The 22,196-nt window shown below is 35.8% G+C and overlaps 2 protein-coding genes across 2 annotated transcripts; one reads left to right on the top strand and one right to left on the bottom strand.

Annotated features, from left to right (window-relative positions):
• Nucleotides 1–1,578: 1,578 nt before the first annotated feature.
• PSMA2 (proteasome 20S subunit alpha 2) lies at nt 1,579–14,964 on the bottom strand. The gene is made up of 8 exons (XM_081285303.1): nt 14,866–14,964; nt 10,945–11,021; nt 10,064–10,196; nt 8,069–8,191; nt 7,000–7,081; nt 5,456–5,529; nt 4,193–4,250; nt 1,579–4,110 (listed from the first exon to the last, which is right to left on the bottom strand). The coding sequence occupies exons 1-8, from the start codon at nt 14,904–14,906 to the stop codon at nt 3,994–3,996; spliced, it is 705 nt and encodes a 234-aa protein (XP_081141429.1). The 5' UTR covers nt 14,907–14,964; the 3' UTR covers nt 1,579–3,993.
• A 126-nt stretch (nt 14,965–15,090) lies between these two features.
• On the top strand, nt 15,091–18,751 carry MRPL32 (mitochondrial ribosomal protein L32). Its single transcript, XM_081285304.1, has 3 exons — nt 15,091–15,273; nt 17,337–17,509; nt 18,206–18,751. Exons 1-3 carry the CDS (start codon nt 15,138–15,140, stop codon nt 18,458–18,460), a joined length of 564 nt encoding a protein of 187 aa, XP_081141430.1. The 5' UTR covers nt 15,091–15,137; the 3' UTR covers nt 18,461–18,751.
• The last annotated feature ends 3,445 nt before the right edge of the window (nt 18,752–22,196 follow it).

Below are 22,196 nucleotides of genomic sequence, written 5' to 3'. Positions count from 1 at the left end.
AGCCACAAGGTTACCTAAATCCAGGAAGCCTCTCTGCAGATGCAGGAGGCTGCCTGCAGACCCCAATGGGCAAGTGCTTCACAAAGAATCCCAGTAGGGCTTTAGAACTTTAGGTGCCCAAAAGGTAGAGGGGAGCTGAGACTGAATTAAAAATGGAAGTGTGCTTAACTTTGTGTAAGTCCTCTCTTCCAACCAGTGAGGCCCAGCCATTCCTCATTCTTCCCAGGCAGAAAGCTAGAGATGCTGAAAATAGGTTTCAGACTTAAGGCCCAACAAAAGATTGTAACAGGTGCCATTAGGAATGAAGACTGAAAGTTTTCTTACTGAATGGTGCCATTGGCTCCTTTTCTGTTCCCTCAGGAATACTGGCAACCCTTTCATAGTTACTCCACCTTCCCCTCAAAACCCTAATTGTCTCTGGAGAAATTAAGCAAAGACCCAAGAAAAATCAATGAACATCTCCCAGAAGATAGATTCAGGCTTCAAACACAGCACTTTAAAAAATTGTTTTGTTTGGAATTTGAAGGAAAAAGAAAGCAGACAAAAGGGCTTTAAAAAATATTTTATAATTAGCATCTTCAAATAAAAGATATTTGCCTCGAAATGAGAATAGTTATTTTTTAAGAAGGGGAGATAGCAGAGCATAAGAAATTATTCCTCAAATGTAAAATGAATATCCCAAATTTGAAAAACACCAAAAGTGGTGGAAAAAATCTAGAAAGCAGAAAAGGAGAAATGAAAAACAGGGCAAAAAGTGAGTCCAGTATTCAAAAATGTTTTTAGAACAAAAGTGGCAACAAAGAAAAGGAAAGTTTTAAAAGTTTCTTTTAAGTGATTTTCTTGGTTTTTGTTTTGTTTTTACAGTGATAGGGTCTGCTAAAATACTTAATACAGTGAATGTTAAAAAAAAAAAAAAACACACACACACACACTAAGGCAAATAAACCATTGTGAAATTTCAGAACACTGTAGATAAAAGAAAGAATCCTAAGAGCTGCGGAGGGAAAATGTTATAAACAAACCATTTGGCATCACATATACAAAAACAGTAGGATTCCATCAGCAACACTGGAATTCAGAAGGGAGGACTGCTTTCAAAATGTGGAGATAATTTATTTCTAACCTAGAATCTTTAAACCCAGCCAAGTGAGAGAGAATGGTTTCAAACAAGCAACTAGCTGGCATTGGTTCCTGAGGACTGACATCTCCAAAAGAGGAGCTTCTGGGAAGTGTGTGGGAGAGAATATTACAAATTACCTTTCATCTGACCACGAGGAAAACAGTATTCAGAGGGTTTTTTAAGTTCTGCTGGGGAAATACAGCAAAAACTAGATGGCTGCACAGATATCAAAGTAAACAAAGAAAAAAATGCAGTATCCCCTTCAGAGAATTTATTTAGAAAATATAATCATAGTATACTTATATAGTCCTAAAAAGAAAAGTCTTTTCTGTTGAGTCAGGGAGTAGGGAACTGGAGGGGAACTTTTGTACAGAGGTCTATATTCTTATCTGAACTGACAGTAGTTAAATATTGGGAACCACATAAGGCTATATCATCCTTTTTTTAAAAAAAAAAAAAAACAGGGAGGCAAGAACCTACAAAAGTCCTGGTTTTCAGGGGATGAAACTTGAGGTGCATGGCCTCTGATGAAGTGGGTTACCTAACTTTTTAAAAATATTCACATGCTCCGGAAATTATCACTTGGTAGCCAGATGTTACTTGTTCTATAAGCAATATAGGTGGAAGGAAGAGAACCCCTGTGAGGCAACATGACATTAGTATAAGACCACTAGACTGGTTTTCAGGAAATCAGGATCCTAATCCAAGGGACCTATTAACTATTTCATGTTCTTAGGAAATTCAATGAATATCAGTTTGCTCTTTACAATTAGGGTCTGAGAGAGATTTCCTACAAGGTAAGGGGGCACTTGATAAAGAGATGAAGGTAATAGGCTAAACAAATAGCTCAATGATAGAGAGACTGCTTAGCATATATGAAGCCTTTGCAAAGAGGTGAGCTTAAGTACTGAGAGCGGGGAGTTTTATACTATGAAAATAATTGAGTAATAGATGAAAATTCCTTTGATGTTTCCTAACCTGATTCCCAATGTATTGGCATTCAATAATTATAAAGCACTATAATAGTCTTTTCTTACTCCCCTTTCCTTTTCAACCCCTTCATACTACCATTTACATGAATTTTGAATATTTCAATGTTTCTCTGCTAATCACTGTTTTGCAAATTTAAATTTGTGGTTCAGTAGGAACTGGGAAAGAGGAAAGGACAGGGCAGAGTGGAGACAAACGTTTTTAAGACAGAATTGAACCAAGAGTAGGGAGCGGTTAAGAACGTTTAGGAGTATTATAATACTTAAATAGACTAAAAGAAGCTGGAATCCACAGGCTAGACATGATTCAAAGATTTGGGAATGTTTAGGGATGTAATGGGTTGCTACATTAAAGAATTGAGCTTCCCAAGAATTGGGACAAAAAGGACCAACTTAATTTTAAGGCCACTGAAAAAGAATAAATGCTGAACAGAGAGACTGGAGTTATGGGCAGCTTCAGTTGAAAGTGGGCTTTGAAGTGAATGGGGACAGGAGGCAGAAAATTGCCCCTCGATCGAATATAATTCAGTTAAATTTTCCTCCTTTATTCTATAGAATGCACTGTTAGCACTCAATAAGAATCTACATGCATTTTCCTTGTCTTAAATTCAGTACCATCTCTTCCCTTCTTTCATTTATAGAACTTTGGCATTTCTCTAGTTTTTTAATACTGGACATTACAGAGGGTCTAAGCAAATTAAAAAGCACTGTATTTAACCATTAACAATGCCAGGCCTTTCACTTGCATTATCAAATTAAGTCCTTTAACGAATGCCTCTGAGATAATTAACTTGTACAAGTCACTTAGCCTATAAGTGGATAAGCTGAGACCTACTTCAAGGTCCATTCTTTTCTACGACTACACATTCACTTCCTAGTGTGCTGGAGACACAATATACCAACAGCCCATAAGAAGAGATTATCAGATGAAGCTTCATTACAAACATCTTAAAACAGGAGATCAATGTGTCATCTACTATCTCTTAAAACATTTCCATTACTCATAATATATAGAGTTAAAGTGATGGCAAGTAGTAGAACTGAGAATCCTGTCAAAACTGCTCCAAGGCAAGGCTAACGCTAAACTTTTCCCCTAAACTTAGCTAAATCTTACTCAAAATCTTTTGAACTACATTTATTTGCCTATTATCTCTTCAAGTTAGTAAGACTAACAATGTTCATAAACTCTTTGCTGTGAATAAGGCAGACAACATTTTTCCTATATAAAAGTAAAAAACAAAATAAAACAAAACATAAGCCTAATACCACCTAGGGTTCCTTCTAAATAAGCTTACCTACTTGTGATAGAGAAACCAACAGGAACCAGCAAATTGTCCTTTATTTACTTGACATATCTTCCACAGGAGACCTATTTGACCCCTCTTCATAGCTCCAATACATTCACACAGGGCACTCAAGGACCTCACTGATACACACTTACTGGTGCCTAACACCTATGCTTCATATCGTCTCATGAGTCCATGAAAGTCTGCATATTCTCCCAGCTCTAAAAGCAGTGTTTCTCAAAATCAGCACTTTAAGAAACAGGCAGCATCCTGGGGTAAATGGGGCAACAAAATTTGACTTAATCAAAAGTACACCAAAACTGAAGAGTGATTTCATCATTCTGCTTTGCAATGTAGTTTCTAGAAATCAGCTATGATAAAAAGCAGGAAATAGCTGTGTTAAAATTTTACTAACTCCTAAAAAGCTGCAAATTGAATTTAACAGTTTATTATGATTTATAAGTGTCATTTTTAAAAACATCAGTCCATTAAACCATGTAGAAATAAGTATGCAAAAAGTCTGCAAAACAAAACATTCTTTAAACATGTTTAAGTAGATAGATTATCTGAAATTCTGGATTGTTCAGTCACTTCATTATTATGCTATGGCAGCCAAGTAATCCTTAACTTCAGTTGGAGTAAGCCGCCTAAATCCAGCTTCATTGCAGATTCCAACTTCAATGTTATCTTCTGTCATTTGCCCTTCAAAACTTTCCTATTGAGAAGAAGGTGAAATAATCAATTTTCCAATTAATTATAAAATCCTCATAAATCCAGTTAGCAGATAGTAGACTAACCTTTAGGGTTAAGATGGCTGTATGAATGGCATCTTCCAGTTCCAAATCTTCATTATATCTAAAGAAAATTTAAAAAAAAATAAATAAATGACTTTATGGCACTATTTATATTCTTCATATCAATTCAAATACAATGACCACAACAGCATAAGTTTTTTTTTTATATATATACTTTTTAGTTGTCAATGGACCTTTATTTTATTTATTGATATGTGGTACTAAGGATGGAACCCAATGCCTCACATATGCTAGGAAAGCACTCTACCACTGAGCCACAACCCCAGCCCCAAGATTTTTTTTAAAAAATCTAATACTCTTAAAAATACTAAATAATGCATTAATTCCTCTAATAACTTCATTGATAGCTGTCCCCAAATAAGAAATTTATCATCATTTGGCGCTCAATTCCCAAACATTGGAAAAAGTATAATCCTAAAAATTTTAGGAAATTTCTTAAGTATAAATACTTTAATAAAATTGAAATAATATTATAATTACAAAATAAAGCAGAAAAATCAGACCTTTTCTAAAATTTTGTTTGTTTTTATAAGCTACAACATGTTATGACATGTGAAATGTTTGGACTCAATAAGTAAAAGTTTAAGCAAAGTGCTTTAAGACTCCAAGATTAAGTTTACCATTTAAGTGAAAGTCTAATGTCTTTAATAACCCTAATATTAATATGTTAAATATGTACTAAAAAGGGTCATCTGTTCAAGTCAATTACAAAAGCTTTCTGTTCCAAAGGTCAAACATTTTTGAGGACTAAAACAATGCTGAGTCTGGAATACTACTGGGAATAAGTGAAAGCAATTTGTTGTGCTCTGCAATGACAGCAGACTTTTACAGTGTTCCACTCCTTATCAAGAACACAAATCATACACTTAATCTACTCAACAGCAGGTATTTGGTTATCACAATTTCTTGATTTCACAATGTTTCTGTCATCATAATGTACAGCTGCTATTAAATCATTTAATCATTTTTCTCCTTAGCACAATTTTTTTTAATAACAGGGAAAATGAAGTAAAAAAAATTATTTAAGAAAAAAACAAGAATGTGAAAAAGATGTCCTTAAGAAATTAATATACCACTTATTCTGAAAGCTAGGAAGATAGGATGTTGAGAAGTTTTCTGTTTCTTCTATCTGAAACTAGGTTCAAATACAAAGTAGTACCACAAATTTATTTAGATCCATGATAATAAAGTGTGCTGAAAAGTGTCAAGTCAATTCGCTGCTGAATCCAGTTATTGTGAGCCTACCTTTTCTCAAGGAATGTTTTCCCATTTACATAGTTCTTTCCCATGGCTGTGGCCTTCCAGGCAAAGTAAGCTCCCTAATCATAAAGGGAAAAGAGACACATTTTTAAAAATTAATACAACTGTATTATTTTAACATTTGCTTTTAAACTCTGTAACTGGTCTCAATTTCTAAGGTCATAGAATACTTATTGGAATGGAATGAAAATGTCACAAATAGATTATCTTTTAAAAAGGTCAGAGGGATAGATGATAAAGAGGCATGAAACAGCTTGGAAGTTAAGGAAAAAGTTGGTATCTTGTCTATGGTGATAGTTTCCTCTGAAATGTATATATATCAAAACTCAACAAACTAATGATGAGAATTGTTGATGATGCAGTGTACTATACATTAATTCTATTAAAAAAAGTTAAAGAAAACTGGGGTTAACAAGTAATTAAGAGTAACAGTTTAGCTTACTGGATTGAAGGGACTTAAAAATCTATCACATAACTCTGAAAATTGGTGATCGACTCACCACCCATTAGTGAATAAATTAAAGAGGTAGCTTTTCATTAAAAAATATTCAAAGGTTTTGATATTTTGTAATTTGAAGTGAAATGAAAGCAGCAGCAATACCATAAATAGCATGACATCATCTGTTGAAAAACATATGCACATATGCATGTAGTAAAAAATACCAAGAAAGATATATCAAACATATTAAAACAATTTAAACAGTTGCCTTTTAGATAACAGAGCAAGAAAAATGCATACAGTTCCAGAGATGGGAGCTTCTGCTACCCACTGGAAAGTGAAGTAAAAGAAATTGTCATTTAGCTTCAGAAGCCCAGGGATGAGGTAAAAACAATGTCAAAATTCCCCAAATACTTCCTTTTCTGATTTAAGTAACCATCATACATATCTAATTTTTTTGCCTTTTAAGTTTATAAATAAGGTTAGCATTGAGTGAACTTGTAATTTACCTAACATAAACAATGAAAATTTAGTCCCGAATCTTAAACTTTTACTTATGACAAATGGAATGATATGGAATGGTACTTAGGAATGCTTTCTATTCTAGATACCAGTCTTCTGTTTTAGAGCAGACAACTTGCCCAAAATATTAGTTACATTCATTTTGCAAAACACTGAATTAAATTAATATTTTTGCTGGTAAGAGTGACACTCAAAAATCAGTTCCAAGATTAACCTGCTAGCAAAGATAATATTTCTCCAGATTCATATGTTTAATTGCAACATTTTCCTAAGTAACAGAATTCTATAGATTTAATGAGATTTGATAACAACTATTTCAACAAGTTACTCAAGTATGCAATGTTAATGAACAAGACAGAAAAAGAGGGAAGTTATAACTGGTAGCTTCCTTGGCAAAAGGCCAGGTTACCAGAATTTTAAATGTACAAACTAACACACACCTTGTACTTTCTAAACTCCAAATAAAAAAGAGAAAATACTGCTAAATTTCAAAACCTTCATGGCTTCTTTTATTAGATATTAAAAGAGTACTTTAACAAATCCCTCAAATACATCTAATGATACTTACTGATGGATCTGACTGAAATAAATATGGTCGTCCCTCATTCCATCCACAAATAAGTAAAGAAACTCCAAATGGACGAACACCACTGCAGAAAGCAAATGAAAATTATTTGGTATGTTCATGGTGTTAAAAATCACTCTCAAGTGAAAATTTATCAATACTCTCAAGAAAAGCAAATTATCAAATAAACTGAATAAGACTTAGAAGTTCCTTAGAAAATATTTAAAATCTTTGTAAATGAATCTTTATGGAAGTGAGAAGCAATAATTAAATTTAAGTTTGGATGAATGGAGTAACACCTTACCCTAGTTTGGGTAGGGTTTATTTCCAAGTTCATGTATAGAAGTTTAAGGTGGTGGATCTTTAAGAGGTGGAACCTAGTAGAAGGAAATTAGGTCATGGGGCACCATCCTTGCAAAGGATTAATGCCTACTGGTTAGGTATTACAGGAATAGACTAGTTCCCACAAGAGTGGATAGTTACAATTCAGCAAGTTTAGCTCCTTCACATAGTCTTGCTTCCTCTCTCACCACATGACCTATCTTGCAAGGGCTCCCTCTGGCCATGTAATGCTACATGCCAGAAGAACATCTTCAGAAGCTGATGCCAACACCATTTTACTGAACCTCCAGAACTGTGAACTAAATAAACTTCTTTTTTCCACTGAGTTTACATTTCAACAACTACCTATATGCTCTCAATCACACCCAAACCTAAAAACATCGGGATTAAAATGAATAAAATGTATCCAACAGCTATTACTTTCATTACCTTTAATAATCATTTATCACTGGGAAGACAAATGTAGAAATACTAATCATTGCCCATAAATGTTTTAATTAGTAACCAGCCAAAGGTCTTTGGGTATCTAAAAGCTACTTTCTGCTGTTGTGTTCACATTTTTCCTTAAGAAATCATTTTCAGTACAGTTAAGATCAGAAATAATCTTAGTGATTTCCTCCATTTTTAGGCAAATACAGGGAGAACAAATCTCTATTTATATATCTCCTCTTTTAAAATGACTTTTTTCCTTGTAATTCATACCTCATTTTGAATAATAAAATCAACTTACCCTGACTGGGTGTATTCTTGCATCACAGAAGCTACTCTCTGTACCAGCTGAGCTGTGGGAATAGGTTCTTGGTAAACAAGATAATACTGCTGAGCAAGTTTTCGAGCTCTATGCACAAGCACTCTACAAAGAAGGAAGAAATAAGATTTAATTAAAATTAGGATGCTCTACTACTCAAAAAGACCCATTACCCTTCTCTAGGCATATACCTACAACACAAGTTTAATATGTATCTCTTTTTGTATGTATAGGGGGGCATTGGGGATTGAACCCAGGAGTGCTGTACCACTCATCCCTAGCCCCTTTTATTTTTATTTTGAAACAAGGTCTCACTAAGTTGCTGAAGCTGACCTCAAATTTGCAAACATTCTGTCTCAAGCTTCCCAAGTAGCTAGGATTATAGGTATGCTTTAATAATAGCTACCAGCTCAGAGCCGGTCTTACTTTTAAATCAGATTCCAGTTAATTTAGAAAAAAAAATATCAAAGCATCATAGAGGAGCCAAGCAATAGGAGACAGTCTTCCCTATCCTGAGAGCAGCCACCCTGTCTTTTTAGATTTCACCCCAGCCAACACACACATATGCATACATGAACATACACACACACAATTTGGGTGAACATAGAGACACACAATTTAGAGCATTTTTTTCTTACTCTGCACCAGTCTTTTCTGCAGACTGCCTAAATCTCCCTGCCTACACTTTCAAGTAACCTTCAGAGATTAAGAAACAGTAAGAAACTATTTTAACTCAAACTATTTTAACTTAAAATATAAAAATGTCAAGATACTAAGAATATATGACATAATAATCAAATATATTAAGAAGTTTATTCTATTGGTGGTGGCACACTGCAGTCTCCCTTCTATACAATGGTATCAAGATCCACTATATTGAAAGCTGATTACATTTCAGTGATCTTGCTGTTTTTCCTGACTCCTTTAAGTAAAATTTTGGCTCTATTTATCTTATTCTACAAAATCATGAATAAAAAGCTTTCTATTTGTTGGTAACCTGATATAATAGCAATACTCTCTTTTCCCATGAAATACAAAGGGAATGTGTCTTTGAGCTTCTGGATCCCAGAAGGCTATCATACTGAACAACTTTCAGTGGGCTTTAAGAATTCTGTCCCTTTGACAAGAACCATAAATATAATGAAGTTTTATGATGATGCTTTCTTTTGCCATCTGATACTTTTTAAAATATGGTTTACTATAACATATACTGTTTTAATCATTTTTAAATTGCATTAGGGAGAGGGGTAGAGCAGTGAAAGAGCATTTGCCAAAACATGTGAAGCTCCAAGTTTATCCCTAGCACCCAAAACAAAATAAACAAACAAACAAACAAACAAAAAAGCTACAAAGTCATTTAACTCCCTTGCTGGCGAAAGTGTTTGCAATACTTATGGTTCTAGTTCTTTTGATATATATACAAATTTAAAAAGTGCATTAGGGCCAGGTGCAATGGCACAAGCCTGTAATCCCAGCAGCTCAGGAGGCTGAGATAGGAGGATTGTAGAGTTCGAACCCAGCCTCAGCAAAAGCAAGGTGCTAAGCAACTCAGTGAGACCCTGTCTTTAAATAAAATACAATATAGGGCTGAGGAGATGGCTCAGTGGTTGCATGACTTCAATTCTGGTATGAATAAATAAATAAATAGTGCATTAGGGAACACTGAAGCCCTTTATGTCCAGTCCTTGGAGAACAGAGGAAGGATAGTGATCAGAAGGAATCAAGGTATCCACTAAACAGAGATAGAGGACCAAGTACTATGTCTATCTCCTCTTTTAAAATGGAGGGAAACTGAGTTAATCTCCTTAAAGTAATGTATATAGACAAACTAAATTAAGCTATTAATGAGGCTGAAATTGCTAAACAAAACACAAAGAGTTGAAAGATTAAAGGAACATCCATTGACTTTTTTCCTCAATATATAGTTTACAATCAATTCATGAAATGGTAGAGAGAACTATAAATAATATAAAGTACCTGTAATCTGGACCCATTCCACTATAGACCAAACCTATATGTTTGGTAATTGGTTCCACTTTGTGTACACTTCGTTCATCATACAGAATGGATTTCTGTTTCTTCTCAGTTGCTAATACCACACCATTTGCAGCTTTAAAAAAAAAAAAAGACCTATATATTTAATCATTTTAAACCTCTATTTCAATCATTTTCTAATTATTGGTGGATTAAACCCAAACTACTTTGTTATTTCCTCTAATTTATGAAACCTCTTCTTCTAGATTCCTGTTTTAAATTCTGTATTAAAGTCACCTAAAAAATGATAAATCAATTTTTCCCTCACTGGTCATTTAAAATGCACTTGGGGGAAGGGGGAGTCCCCCAAACTAAAGGCACTACACAACTCAACTTCTCTTAAAGTACATAGGATATCTGAGAATTTACATGTTTTAAAATACACCATATTTTGGATAACTTTGTCCCTGTTCTTATAACATCAAGACTTCTTCTCTAAGAGTACTAAGATATGAAACAATCACATTATCTTTAAATTATGTTTTATAATGAACTTAGGAAATCCTAAGTTATATGACAAAAACTGCAAGAGAGCAGCAACACAATCAGTGGAAAAACAAAACAATACTGGATTTTCTGAATGGGAAAGACTACATGTAGGTTATCACAACTAATAGGTAAAGGTTCTACATTTACTTTAAAAAGAAATTTTAATCAACTCATTAGTCTTTATTTCTATTTTCTTTAAACTTCACAGTATTCTAAGTTAACAAAAAGAACTTAAAAATTATACTATCACAGCTATTTACTTATAAACTAATTACTACCCCTTCCATCATGAAAACTATTAACAAGCACCTAAAGTGAATAAAGCACTTAATTACCTTTAATTCCCACTGAAGGGGCTCCTCCAGCTACAGCAGCCAAAGCATATTCAATCTGGACAAGTTTACCAGATGGGCTTAAAAGGAAACACAGGTATTTGCTAAGTTCACATTATTTTCAAATGTTTTTTGTAGAAACATCCTGAGTGCAGATGTACAACTCAAATCCCATTAATCAAAACCTAAGCAACGGCTGGCCTTTGATTATCTATATGAAGCTGTTTAGTAATTTTCAAGATGATTTGAAGATACTCATGGTGAATCACAAATTCTATTTCCTTTGGTTGGTTCGTATTTGTACTTGGAATAACAGCATTACTATTGTCTCTTTTCACCACTTACCACCCTTGTGATTTTAGACAAGTTACTTAAGCTTTTTGTTTTCCCACCTGTAAAATGGAGGTTAATAGTACATAGCAGTTCTTTTTAAAGTGTTATTGCAATGATTAAACGAAATAATGCCTATAAAAGTTTCTGGCATGAATTAGCAATAAGCAAATTCTGAATGGTAACATAATCAAGAAAATGTATGTGTCTGTTAAAAACCAAAGAGCATGTATTTTCTATGGTTTCTTTCTTTTCTTCTTCTTTTTTTTTTTTTTTAAGAAAATAGACAGGGCTTAACATGCAAGACCTAGATAAGTATCATTCACAACGAAGTATTCTCCATATAATATAAAACTAATTCTAAGAACCATTAGATGGTTACATTTAACAGCTCCAGTTTCATGAGTTTGGCAGGCAAATAACTCGTCCCAAACTGGCCTTTTAGGTAATACTTTATTTCAAAGTAGTTGCTGAGTTACAATCAGCATCACAAACCAACCTCCTCATTTTATAGAAAAAACAAGAAACAAAATCCTGAATAAAGTAATTGGTTCTGTGTCACCACTGGGTCCATATCTTATACTATTGAAAAATATGAAGATGATCTTAAGCCCCAGAAGGCCATCTGTTTTAACTTCATACAATTAAAGGTATTGTCACTCAAATCTCAACTTTCACCATCCCACCCTGCTCCAGACACACAGGCTGCTCTTTAGATGTCAAAACTCCTCTGACAAGCTAATTCCTAAACATGACTCCTATTTCTCTATTGCCTAATAAACTCCTTTCTGGTCATCCTAGAGTCCTTAGTAGATACGCTATGCCCTCAAGGGATGCCACCCTGTCAGACTAATTTGAATCCCATATAATCATGCCTAAGGTGTCCTATACTTTCTCTTTGGCTAAAGTTCATCATATATTAATTATTTCTATAATATGTGTCTTCCTCAACAAAGTGTAAGCTCTGGTTATGTTTTTTAGGAAATAACCTACTACTGGGAATCCAGAGTCATTTGACTGATAAAGTGGCAGCTTACAGACTAAATAAAATTAGCTGACTTGACAGGAAAATAGTAATAAGCATTTAAATTATAACATTTGGGTAAACTTTTTGACACTTAATGATCACTAATCATAACTTTCAGGGTTCATCTAGCTTTCAAGTATTGTTTTAATACCTCCAGGGAATATTTCAAGACTCATGCAAACTTAATTATCTTTTCTCTGCTCCCAGAGCCACCTATAAATACCTTTATCATTTCAACTTTCTGTGAAAGCTCAATAACCTGCAAGCTTGCTGAGCAACTGAACATGTTTTATAGTCAATAATACCCTCACCTCAGTGTAAAGTATCAGCACCTCTACTTGGAATAACCAAAGTAACCTTTTTACTTATACTCCCAGACAGAATTATCTCTGAAGCATGTTATCCACAACTAAATCCTATAAAAACTTCTTGGTTCCCTTAAAATAAAATGAAAACTACTCACTCTGGCCTGCAGACCCTGAATGGTTAGCCTTCGGCTATATTACCTCCTTGCTCATTATATTCCACCTTCTATCAACTATTATCTTTACTCCTAAATTTTCAAACAGCTGGCTCCTTTTCATTTTCCAGAATAAAAAATCATTGAAAAATGGATCTTTCCTAATCACTCAAACTAATGCCTCTTCTCTTGTCCTTTTTAAATAAAATTCCTGGGTAACAGAAAAACTTTTTTTTTTTTTTTTCAGAATTCATCAACTGGCGCCAAGTTGCTCAATTATTGTCAATATCTTCAGCTAAATGTAAGGTACAAAAACACCTTCTTCATCCCATAATCTCTAGTCAGTTCCACCACTAATAGTTTTAATTCTAATCATAACATTCTAAAAATGTTTTTTTTTTTTTTTTTTTTTTTTAATCACAACAGTTGGGCTGGGGATGTGGCTGAAGCAGTAACACACTTGCCAGGCATGCGCGGGGCGCTGGGTTCGATCCTCAGCACTACATACAAATAAATAAAGATGCTGTGTCCACAGAAAAATGAAAAATAAATATTAAAAAATTCTCTCTTTAAAAAAAAAAAATTCAGGTCCTACCAGGGCAGTGGAGCACACCTGAAATCCCAGTGGCTCCAGAGACTGAGGCAGAAGGATAGCAACAAAGCCAGCCTCAGCAAAGGGGAAGAGCTAAGCAACAAAGTGAGATCCTGTCTCTAAATAAACCGCAAAACAGGGCTGGGGATGTGGCTTGAGGGGAGGGGTCGAGTGCCCCTGAATTCAATTCCCAATACCAAAAAAAAAAAAAAAAAAAAAAAAACAAAAACTATTCAGTCCCTGATGAAATATGGTTGTTTTGTGCCTCTGCTCCACCAAAATTATCCTTAGAGATAAAGAATTTTGTGTGTTATATTCACATAAGTGAACAGTGGTTACCTTGCACATTTTAGTCTCTGTCAAGGTATATAACAAAACCCTTTAATTAAATTAATTTCATTCAAAGTTTGCCAGAACACTATTGCATCCTGACATACTGAAAACTGCCAAGAGGAAGACTTTTTTTTTTAATTTTAGTAAGACAACATGCAATAAAAAGTGTATTCCACTTAATTACTCAATAATGACCTTGGACAAGTTAATTTGTCCAAGTGTGGATAGCTCTTCAGTAACACGGTAAGATAACATTCATTACAGGTGGTGGTAAAGCAGTGGAGGAGGATTAAGTTGCACCAACACAGAAAGTATTCAACAAGTTAGATCCTCTGTGCCTTCAGTAGTCAGACAGGACAACTAAATGGGACATTACTGATCCTTAAGAAAATGGTCAAACTAGAATCCTTCCCTGGTCATTTTTAAAAATTCTTCAGTGATGGTTTTCTTACATTGGGTACGATGTTTCACCTCAACTGTATTTTGAGAATATTACTTTAATTCCGTTTTATAACAGAAAAACCTAAACTCTTTAAGCATTCCTCCGTACAAAACCAAAAAGACCAAAACATATATTGTAGCCTAGTTATTTTGGGGCCCACAACAACCTAATTGATAGAAACATCAGCGCTTTCATTTTTCAGTCCTTACGCTTCTAATTGGGACACGGAAGAAACCGAAAGCGTAAGTTTCAAGACACTAGGGCCAAACTGTAACCAAGACTCCGGCCTAATCGTAAAGCCAGGATTCTTTAAAAAAAAAAAAAATGCAACCCCACATATTTGGTGGGGATTCCGAGTTTCACGCACTCCTGCATGGGGCCTACTTTGGGTCAAGAAGGAAATTCTGAATTCTGAACGGGTCACCAGGAGCAAGCTAACTCCTCCTTTTCTTGTATTCAAGGCGAAAGTGAATTCCTGCCTAGCAGCTTCCCGGTCCCGCAATCTCCAGTTGTTCCCAGGTCCCCCAAATGGGCTCCTTAAGGCCTGCCGGAACCAGGACTTTCGAGGCTTTCCCGTTCCCCAGCCGGCCCGGCAAATGACTTTGCAAAGCTGCATTTCCAACTCCACTTCCCATTGGACCCTCCGGAAATTCTAAGGCACAAGCCACTACAAATAAAGTGGGGTCGGGTAGTCTCCTGCAACCTTTGCTACGTGCAGGACCCTGGGGTCCCTTCAATACCTGAATGTAGTCAGCGAGAAGCTGTAACCGCGTTCCGCCATCTTTACCCGGAGAACCAAAGCACACTCGCGCACATGCGCACCGCGGTCGATTTCTTTCCATTTCCCCGCCCTCTTCCTTTCCTTCTTTTTCTCTGATTGGAGCAGAGTCAGAGCCACCTCAGGGGCATTCTGGGAGTTGTAGTTCTATAAGGTAGATTTGCCCGACTCTGGGTCTTTGTGCACATTCATAGGGGCAGGATCCAGCAGCCCAGTGAGTTCCGTTTTCCGGCAATGAAGATGGCGTCTGGCATGCTCCTGGTTGTGGTGCCTCCGTGGCCCGCTGCACGGGGGCTGCTCCGAAACTGCTGGGAGCTTCTGCAGCGAAAACTTCAAAAGAGCTGGCCAGGGTATCCAGCTCCTCCGTGGGGTAGGTAAAGAAAGGCTCCGTAGGAAGTGGATCAATGAGGAGACCAGGCTGCTTGGTAGACACAGTTCCTGGTTTTTGTCCTTGGCCTTTCTCATTCCCGGAGGCGCATAGGGGGACGTGGTTCCTTACTTTAGCCAGGAAACCATAGCAGCTATTTGTGCGCATCGAGCAAATAAATAAATTTTCTGTTCTTGTCCTTAGCTTGTTAAGGATTAGCACAGCCGAATTTTGTTAAAATGCTGAAAACAGATGCTTTCGAGTAATTTCTGAAGGAGGAAAGAACTGAGTTTCATTCCAATTTACAGAGGTGATACGGGCGTTTTGAAAGGAGAATGGAGGCAAGTGAGTCGGAAGAGTAAGAGAAGTGAAATGGAGCGAGGGGCTGGTTGGTCATTGTAAGTGGGATTAGTACAGCTGTGTCTGCTAGCTCGCAGGTATCCAAGGTAGAGTTCTGTTCGCACATAAGAGACCGAGAGACAGAAGCCTTCTTGATCATTGATTATATTCCAAAGGAATGGCCTTGGGTTCTTGAGAGAGACGCTTTGGAGGTGAAAGTGATATGTCTTTACAATTGTAATTCCTTTTTAGTAGATCCTGTAAGATAAGGAATTCAGGTGCCTATTCAGGTGTGTATTGGCTAGACCAAAATAAAGTTTCCTGTTAGCGTGAAACTTTCTCAGGCTTAAACTTTAAGGAGAGCTGAGGTCATCCCAGGGGCATGACCTTATGTTGCCAGAAGTGGTGCTAGAGTTCGGTTAAGTCTCATTTGTCCAGGAGTTTTAGAGTTGTCCTGTGTGTATACTTGGCACTATGGCTGGCCACTGCGGATCCCAATTGTCTTTTTTTTCAGTTCCATTGTCCACAGGATGCAACTTGTTCTTCTCTGTGGTGTTTGAGCTCTGTGCAGATTAATTCTGATTCCTTGTATTCGTTGAGGAACGAGTTTTAATTGAAAATATTTTGGATGTTAAAACTGTTATTGCTTTGACATTTACTAAATATCCCCAAAGTGATAATACCTAGGCAATCTAAACAGATGCAGACCAAGAAAATATGTACTACAATACACCAAACACTGGGCTAAGTACATTTTCACCAACCACTTCCTGGGATAAGCTTCTCATCAATCCCATAAATTTTCACCACTTTTCAACTGAAGAAATAGACTTAGAAAAATCTCAGCGTCCCACAGACAGTCTGCGTTATTAACCACTGGGCCATGCTTAGCAATACTTTTAGATCTATTGAAAAAGAATATCAGTTGTTAAATGTAGAGAGTTTTATGTACTTTTAAGAGTTCTTAAAAAACAAAAGTAGTATTGTAAGTCTCAAGAATAGCCAAGAAGGAGTAAAGGAATCTCTTTGATTTTTATAAGCAATTTAGAAAAACAAAAATGAGACATTGATAGTCACATAAATAAAAATATACAAAGAAATTTTGAGCTGTCTTTTCCATAGTGATCAGACAGGAGTCAAGATTAAATATTATTGAAGAACTTAGAGATTTGAGGAACTTACCATGTGATTTGATAAATGAACTAATTTTAAGAGGCTAGTACACAGTTATCCCAGTGCAGGTCAGAAGTGCATTTAGTCAATTTTAATCAGATCTACGTGTACATCAATTAATTAGCTGCCCACCAAGTAAAATGTGGACAATTGAGTGATTTTGTTTCTTCTTCTTTTTTTTTTTTTTTTTTTTTTTTTGAAGTTAGGCACCTGTCATTCTTTTATTCATGTTTACTACTAAATTCCTGAGTTCTATACTACATGAGATGAGAAACTCTTGATGTAATTTCTCTTAACTCACTTCAGCAGTTTTCATTAAAATAAATTTCTATTTGCGTTCTTTAAGTTATCCTTTCTTTATTAGCTTTAATTTTATATATTTTACTAGCTCAGGTTTCATGTTAAATTTCTGTTGAACATGCTAAACTATCAATATGTCTACACATGTTTGTGTTGGTTAACATATCACAGTTGATTAGCAAGGATAGTGATATCTGTAAATAGTCTCTTAGGAGCTAGAAACTGATTTTGTATCTCCATGTTTTATTTTATAGGACCAGCATTAGCAGTCCAGGGTCCAGCCATATTTACAAATGATTCCAGTGGAAGTAAGGATAATTCCAGCTTTTTGGATAACATCTTTTGGATGGCAGCTCCCAAAAACAGACGCAGCATTGAAGTGAACCGGTGTAGGAGAAGAAACCTTCACAAACTTATTAAAGTTAAGGTAATGTGTTGATTTTTGTAGGTGTGCTTTTCCTCAAGTCTGTCCTTGAGTAGCCTCACAGTCTCAGATCTTCTGCCTATCATTCAGCCTAAGTGAAATACAATATTCTCATTATGTAAGTGTGCTGTCCTCTAGTCTAAATATTAAAAGCAGTCAGGGAAGAAGTTCAGAGAATTTTACATAAGGACTAATCAGTGCTCACATACAAAAAAAGTTATAGACTATCCACCAAACCTATGATTTCTATACAGAAATTCAAATCACATAGTAATAAAGCAGAGAAAATCAGGTTATAATCTTGTCATCTTGTTTTCCACAAGATAATTGAAAGTGAATTTATCATTCCTTAGTTTCTTACTTAGGATGCTGTCTACATAGGTCACCCCACTGTGTTGATGGACTCATTATGGGATAATTAGTATTTGAAGCTGGGGAATAGAGAACCTTTTTATATGAAGATGACTACTGTATTTAAGTAAAAATGTATCGGATGCAAAGTTTGTAAACCTGATATCTATTCCCAAATTTTCTATTGATTCAAATTCAGTGTTGCTTGTTTTCAGTTTCCCTATTAAAGTGAGGTTGAACTAGATGGTATATGACTCATGTAGCCCAAACACTTCTCTGAAAGCTAAGATGTATCTCTAAAATATAAGTATTATATATGTTTTTGTTTATTATGTTTTTGTTTTAAAGAACAATATAGACATTTGTCCTGAATGTGGTCACCTGAAACAGAAGCATGTCCTTTGTGGCTATTGCTACGAGAAGGTGTGCAAAGAGGCTCGAGAAATCAGACAGCAGATAAGGAAGCAAGAAGGGGGGCCTTTTAAGGCTCCTACAGTGGAGACTGTTGTGCTGTACTCAGGAGAGACACCATCAGAAAATGATCAAGGCAAGAGGATCATTGAACGAGATAGGAAACGGCCATCCTGGTTTACACAGAATTGACTCCAGAGATATTAAAAGGATAATTCACAGTAAAAAATTTATGCCGAAACAGAGGAAGAGTCTTGGTTTTTATGTTGTGCTTGTTATTAAATCATCAATAGAGTTTAAATTATACTTCATAAGTAGTTGGCTTTATGTGAGTTAACTTAAAGAATGTATCATGAGTAAACTCTTAAAATGTTTATGGAAAGGCTCAATGGATTAATATATCTGTTTCTATTATACTTTTGGGTTTTAAGTAAACATTAGATTTCCACACAAAAATAAAAAATTTACAATTAATAGCAAGAATTACCTGTTTTGCTTCTCATTTTATTTGCCAGTGGTTTTTCTTAGACAAGCATAAACACTAATACATGGAAATAGGGTGGTATTTGAACTCTGGGTATTATTTTTTAAGGTCATAGTTGTGTCAGTTAAGAAAGGTTTTGTTCTATTTTGTTTTGTTTAAATGATAGAAATAATTCCTTACATTTTACATTAAATTAGAGACATTCAAAAGTCATTAGATGGCTCACAAAATCTGAATTACATAGTTAGGGAAATGAATTTTTAGTAAAGAGATGAGCACATTTCTCATACATCAAAAAAATGTGTGAAGGATGTTGACTGCATTTTACTTCTAATATATCCTTTTATTGTGCACTTTATCATCTTTATCTCTTCATAGCAATAACTTTTTTAACTTCCTGAAATTCATTTTTTATTTTTTTCTCCCTCTCCCACTCCCGTATCTGCCTGTGTCTGCCCTGTGTCCCAGATTTGCTGTTTTGTTTCCTGCTTTTTTTAAAAATGAAAGTGAGGCAGCTTATTGAAACACATGGTAATAAGAATTAAGGAAATTACAGGTAAGGGAAAAAAAATCGGTAAACAGATAAAACAAAGCCCAGGGATGTATTTAAAACAAAATGAATGCCACAATAATCTGAACATTACTAGAATTAGGCAGTAAATTGACCCTGAAGTTTATTTATTTATTTGATATTGGGAATTGAACCAAGAGGCATTTTACCTCTGAGCTACATCCCCAGCCCTTTTTATTTTGAGACCCGGTCTCACTTAAGTTGCTTAGGGCCTCCCTAAATTGCTGAGGCTGGCCTTGAACTTCAGATCACTTGCCTCAACCTCCCCACCTGCTGTGATTATAGGTATGTGCTACTGTGCCCAGTTGAACTTTATTTTCTTTGGAAAGGGAACATTGACTTAAATGGAACAGTCTCCATAAGATACATTGCTATTGGAACTGAAGCCTAAGGAACACTTCTGTGGAGCTTTATAGTAAAGATTGTCATGGGGTACTCCGTGTTGCCCATTCTAGAGGTAAAAGGATAAATTTCATAGGATACACTATAACCCAGTGTTGAAGTACAGTTCTGTAAAAGGAAATCTCTTAAGACTTCCAAAGTATTGAAAAGTCCTTGGTTCAATCTAAACAACAACAAAAAAATTTTGAGGATCTAGAAGAATTAGTTATATGCATATTACTCATGCGTAATTATCTGTAGATAATTGCTTTTTACTTTACTGAATCACAAAAGTATTACATGTCAAACTTCAGACAAATGTCCTTGAGTACAAAATTTAAGTTCAAGAAAGCCAAAATTGGACTATATCTACCTGAATATATTCCACTGCTGACTCAGTATTGCCAGTTAACTAGTTGACTAATACATTGCAAATTGTATTTCTAAATAACAGATTGTCCTTTGATGTGGACTGTCTTCTCCCCAAATTCACATCATGTTCAGTACCCAGTGTGATGGTGTTAGCAAATATGAGGCTTTGGGGAGGTTAACTAGGTTATAATGGGTGGAGCCCTCACAAATGGGATTAATGCCTTTGTTAGAAGGGGCACTAAGTTTCCCTATTGTCCACCACATAAGCATATAAGAAAATGGCCATCTGCAAACTTGGAAGCCATTCAGTCCTTATTAGAACTGAATCTGCCCCCAGAGTGTGAGAAATTATTTTAGGCACCCAAACTGACTATGAAAGCTCTATTTTATGAAGATTATGTGGGCAGGGTCACCATTTTGTATCTCCAAATTAGGCAATAGATAGCAAAACCATATTTCTAGTTCATGTTGGACAACCATGTCATAAAAATGATTATGATTTTTTTAGGAATGGATTGCCCCCTCAAAATTATAATGCGTCTTATTGCTTCATACCTCCAGTTTTTACTCTCAGAAAAGAAAAGCATCATGAGTTATTCAGAAGAGTAGAACCAATAGAATATATATGAGGGGATTTATTATGGGCCTACATAATCAGGCTGCATGGTCCTACAATGGCTGTCTGCAGCCTGGAGAGCTGGAGAAACAAGTAGCTAGGTACTCAGTCCAAGAAGCTGGAAGCCTCAGGATGAAAGGAACAAAGGATGCAGCCTTAGTCCAAGGATGACAGCCTGGAAGGCTTTTGGAGAGTCACTGATTTAAGTCCACACTCAAAAGCTGAAGAATTTGGAGGTTGATGTCTACAGAATGAAAACAGCAAAAACAACACTCACTAGAATGAAGTGTGGGTGTGTATGTGAGCTTCTCCCTTTCACTTTTATTCCATCCAGTTGTCCAGCCTATTGGACAGTGCTACCTCCATTCAGGGCAGGTCTTCGCTCAGTTCTGTGACCCACATGCCAATCATCTCCGGAAAACACTCTCACAGACACTCAGAAGTGTGCTCTACCAATTTCCTAGGTGTTTCTCAGATCAATTTACAACCAAGATTAACCATCACAGTAAGTTTGAATTAAGTCACTTATAACTGATTCATTCATGTGTTGAACATTAGAAATTAACACCCTTACTCCTACACCCCTACATTAAGACATTTTACTGGACTATTCTGGAGAGACTTATCCTTGACCCTGATAATTCCAGCTTTTCTCCCTTTTACATCCAACCTGTGAGCAAATCTACTAATCCCACTGGTCCTACATTTAAAATATGCTTCAAATCTAACCACTAATTCCACCTGCACTGCTACCATCCCAATCAGAGCTTCCATTATCTTGTCTAGAATATTGAACTGACCCCTACTTGATCTCCCTGCTTCCACCTCAGTCTCCCATGGTCTGTTCTCAACACAGCAGCCAGAATCATTTCAGAACAGATGTCTTCTTCTCTGTTCAAACACCTTTATTCAAAATCTTAAATGAGGACTTTTGCTTATGCAAAAATTATCTTTTATAGCTGGACGTGGTGGTGCACACCTGTAATCCCAGCATCTTGGGAGGCTGAGACGGGAGGATTTCAAGTTCAAAGCCAGCCTCAGCAAAAGTGAGGTGCTAAGCAACTCAGTGAGACCCTGTCTCTAAATAAAATACAAAATAGGATTGGGGATACGGCTCAGTGGTCGAGTGCCCCTGAGTTCAATCCCTGGTACCAAAAAAAAAAAAGAATTATGCTTCATGTTTTTGATAAACCAAAAATACTTTAGATGAATTATGAATGATCCCAATTTAAAGAAATTATTAGATCTTTTAAAAATATGAATAATCTCATAGTCTGTGTGGACAGAAAACTGATCATATGTTTGATGTGGCAAATTCAAGATTTCTTCTTTAAGGAAGTACAAAGAATAGGAGCCTTAAGACATTGGTGGTATGGAAATTGCTTCTGCCCTCTCCTCAGAGAACTATTTTCCATCTCTGCCTCACTATGCAGTTGTTATGTTTCAGGAGCAGGATTTGCCCCTCATTATTTTAAAATCCATTCTACGTAACTCTACTGTCTAT

The sequence above is a fragment of the Spermophilus citellus genome, assembly GCF_964194105.1.
Source record: "Spermophilus citellus genome assembly, chromosome: 3".
NCBI lineage: Eukaryota > Metazoa > Chordata > Mammalia > Rodentia > Sciuridae > Spermophilus > Spermophilus citellus.
Note: the sequence above shows the minus strand (reverse complement) of the source record. Positions and strands in the feature narration are given on the sequence as shown.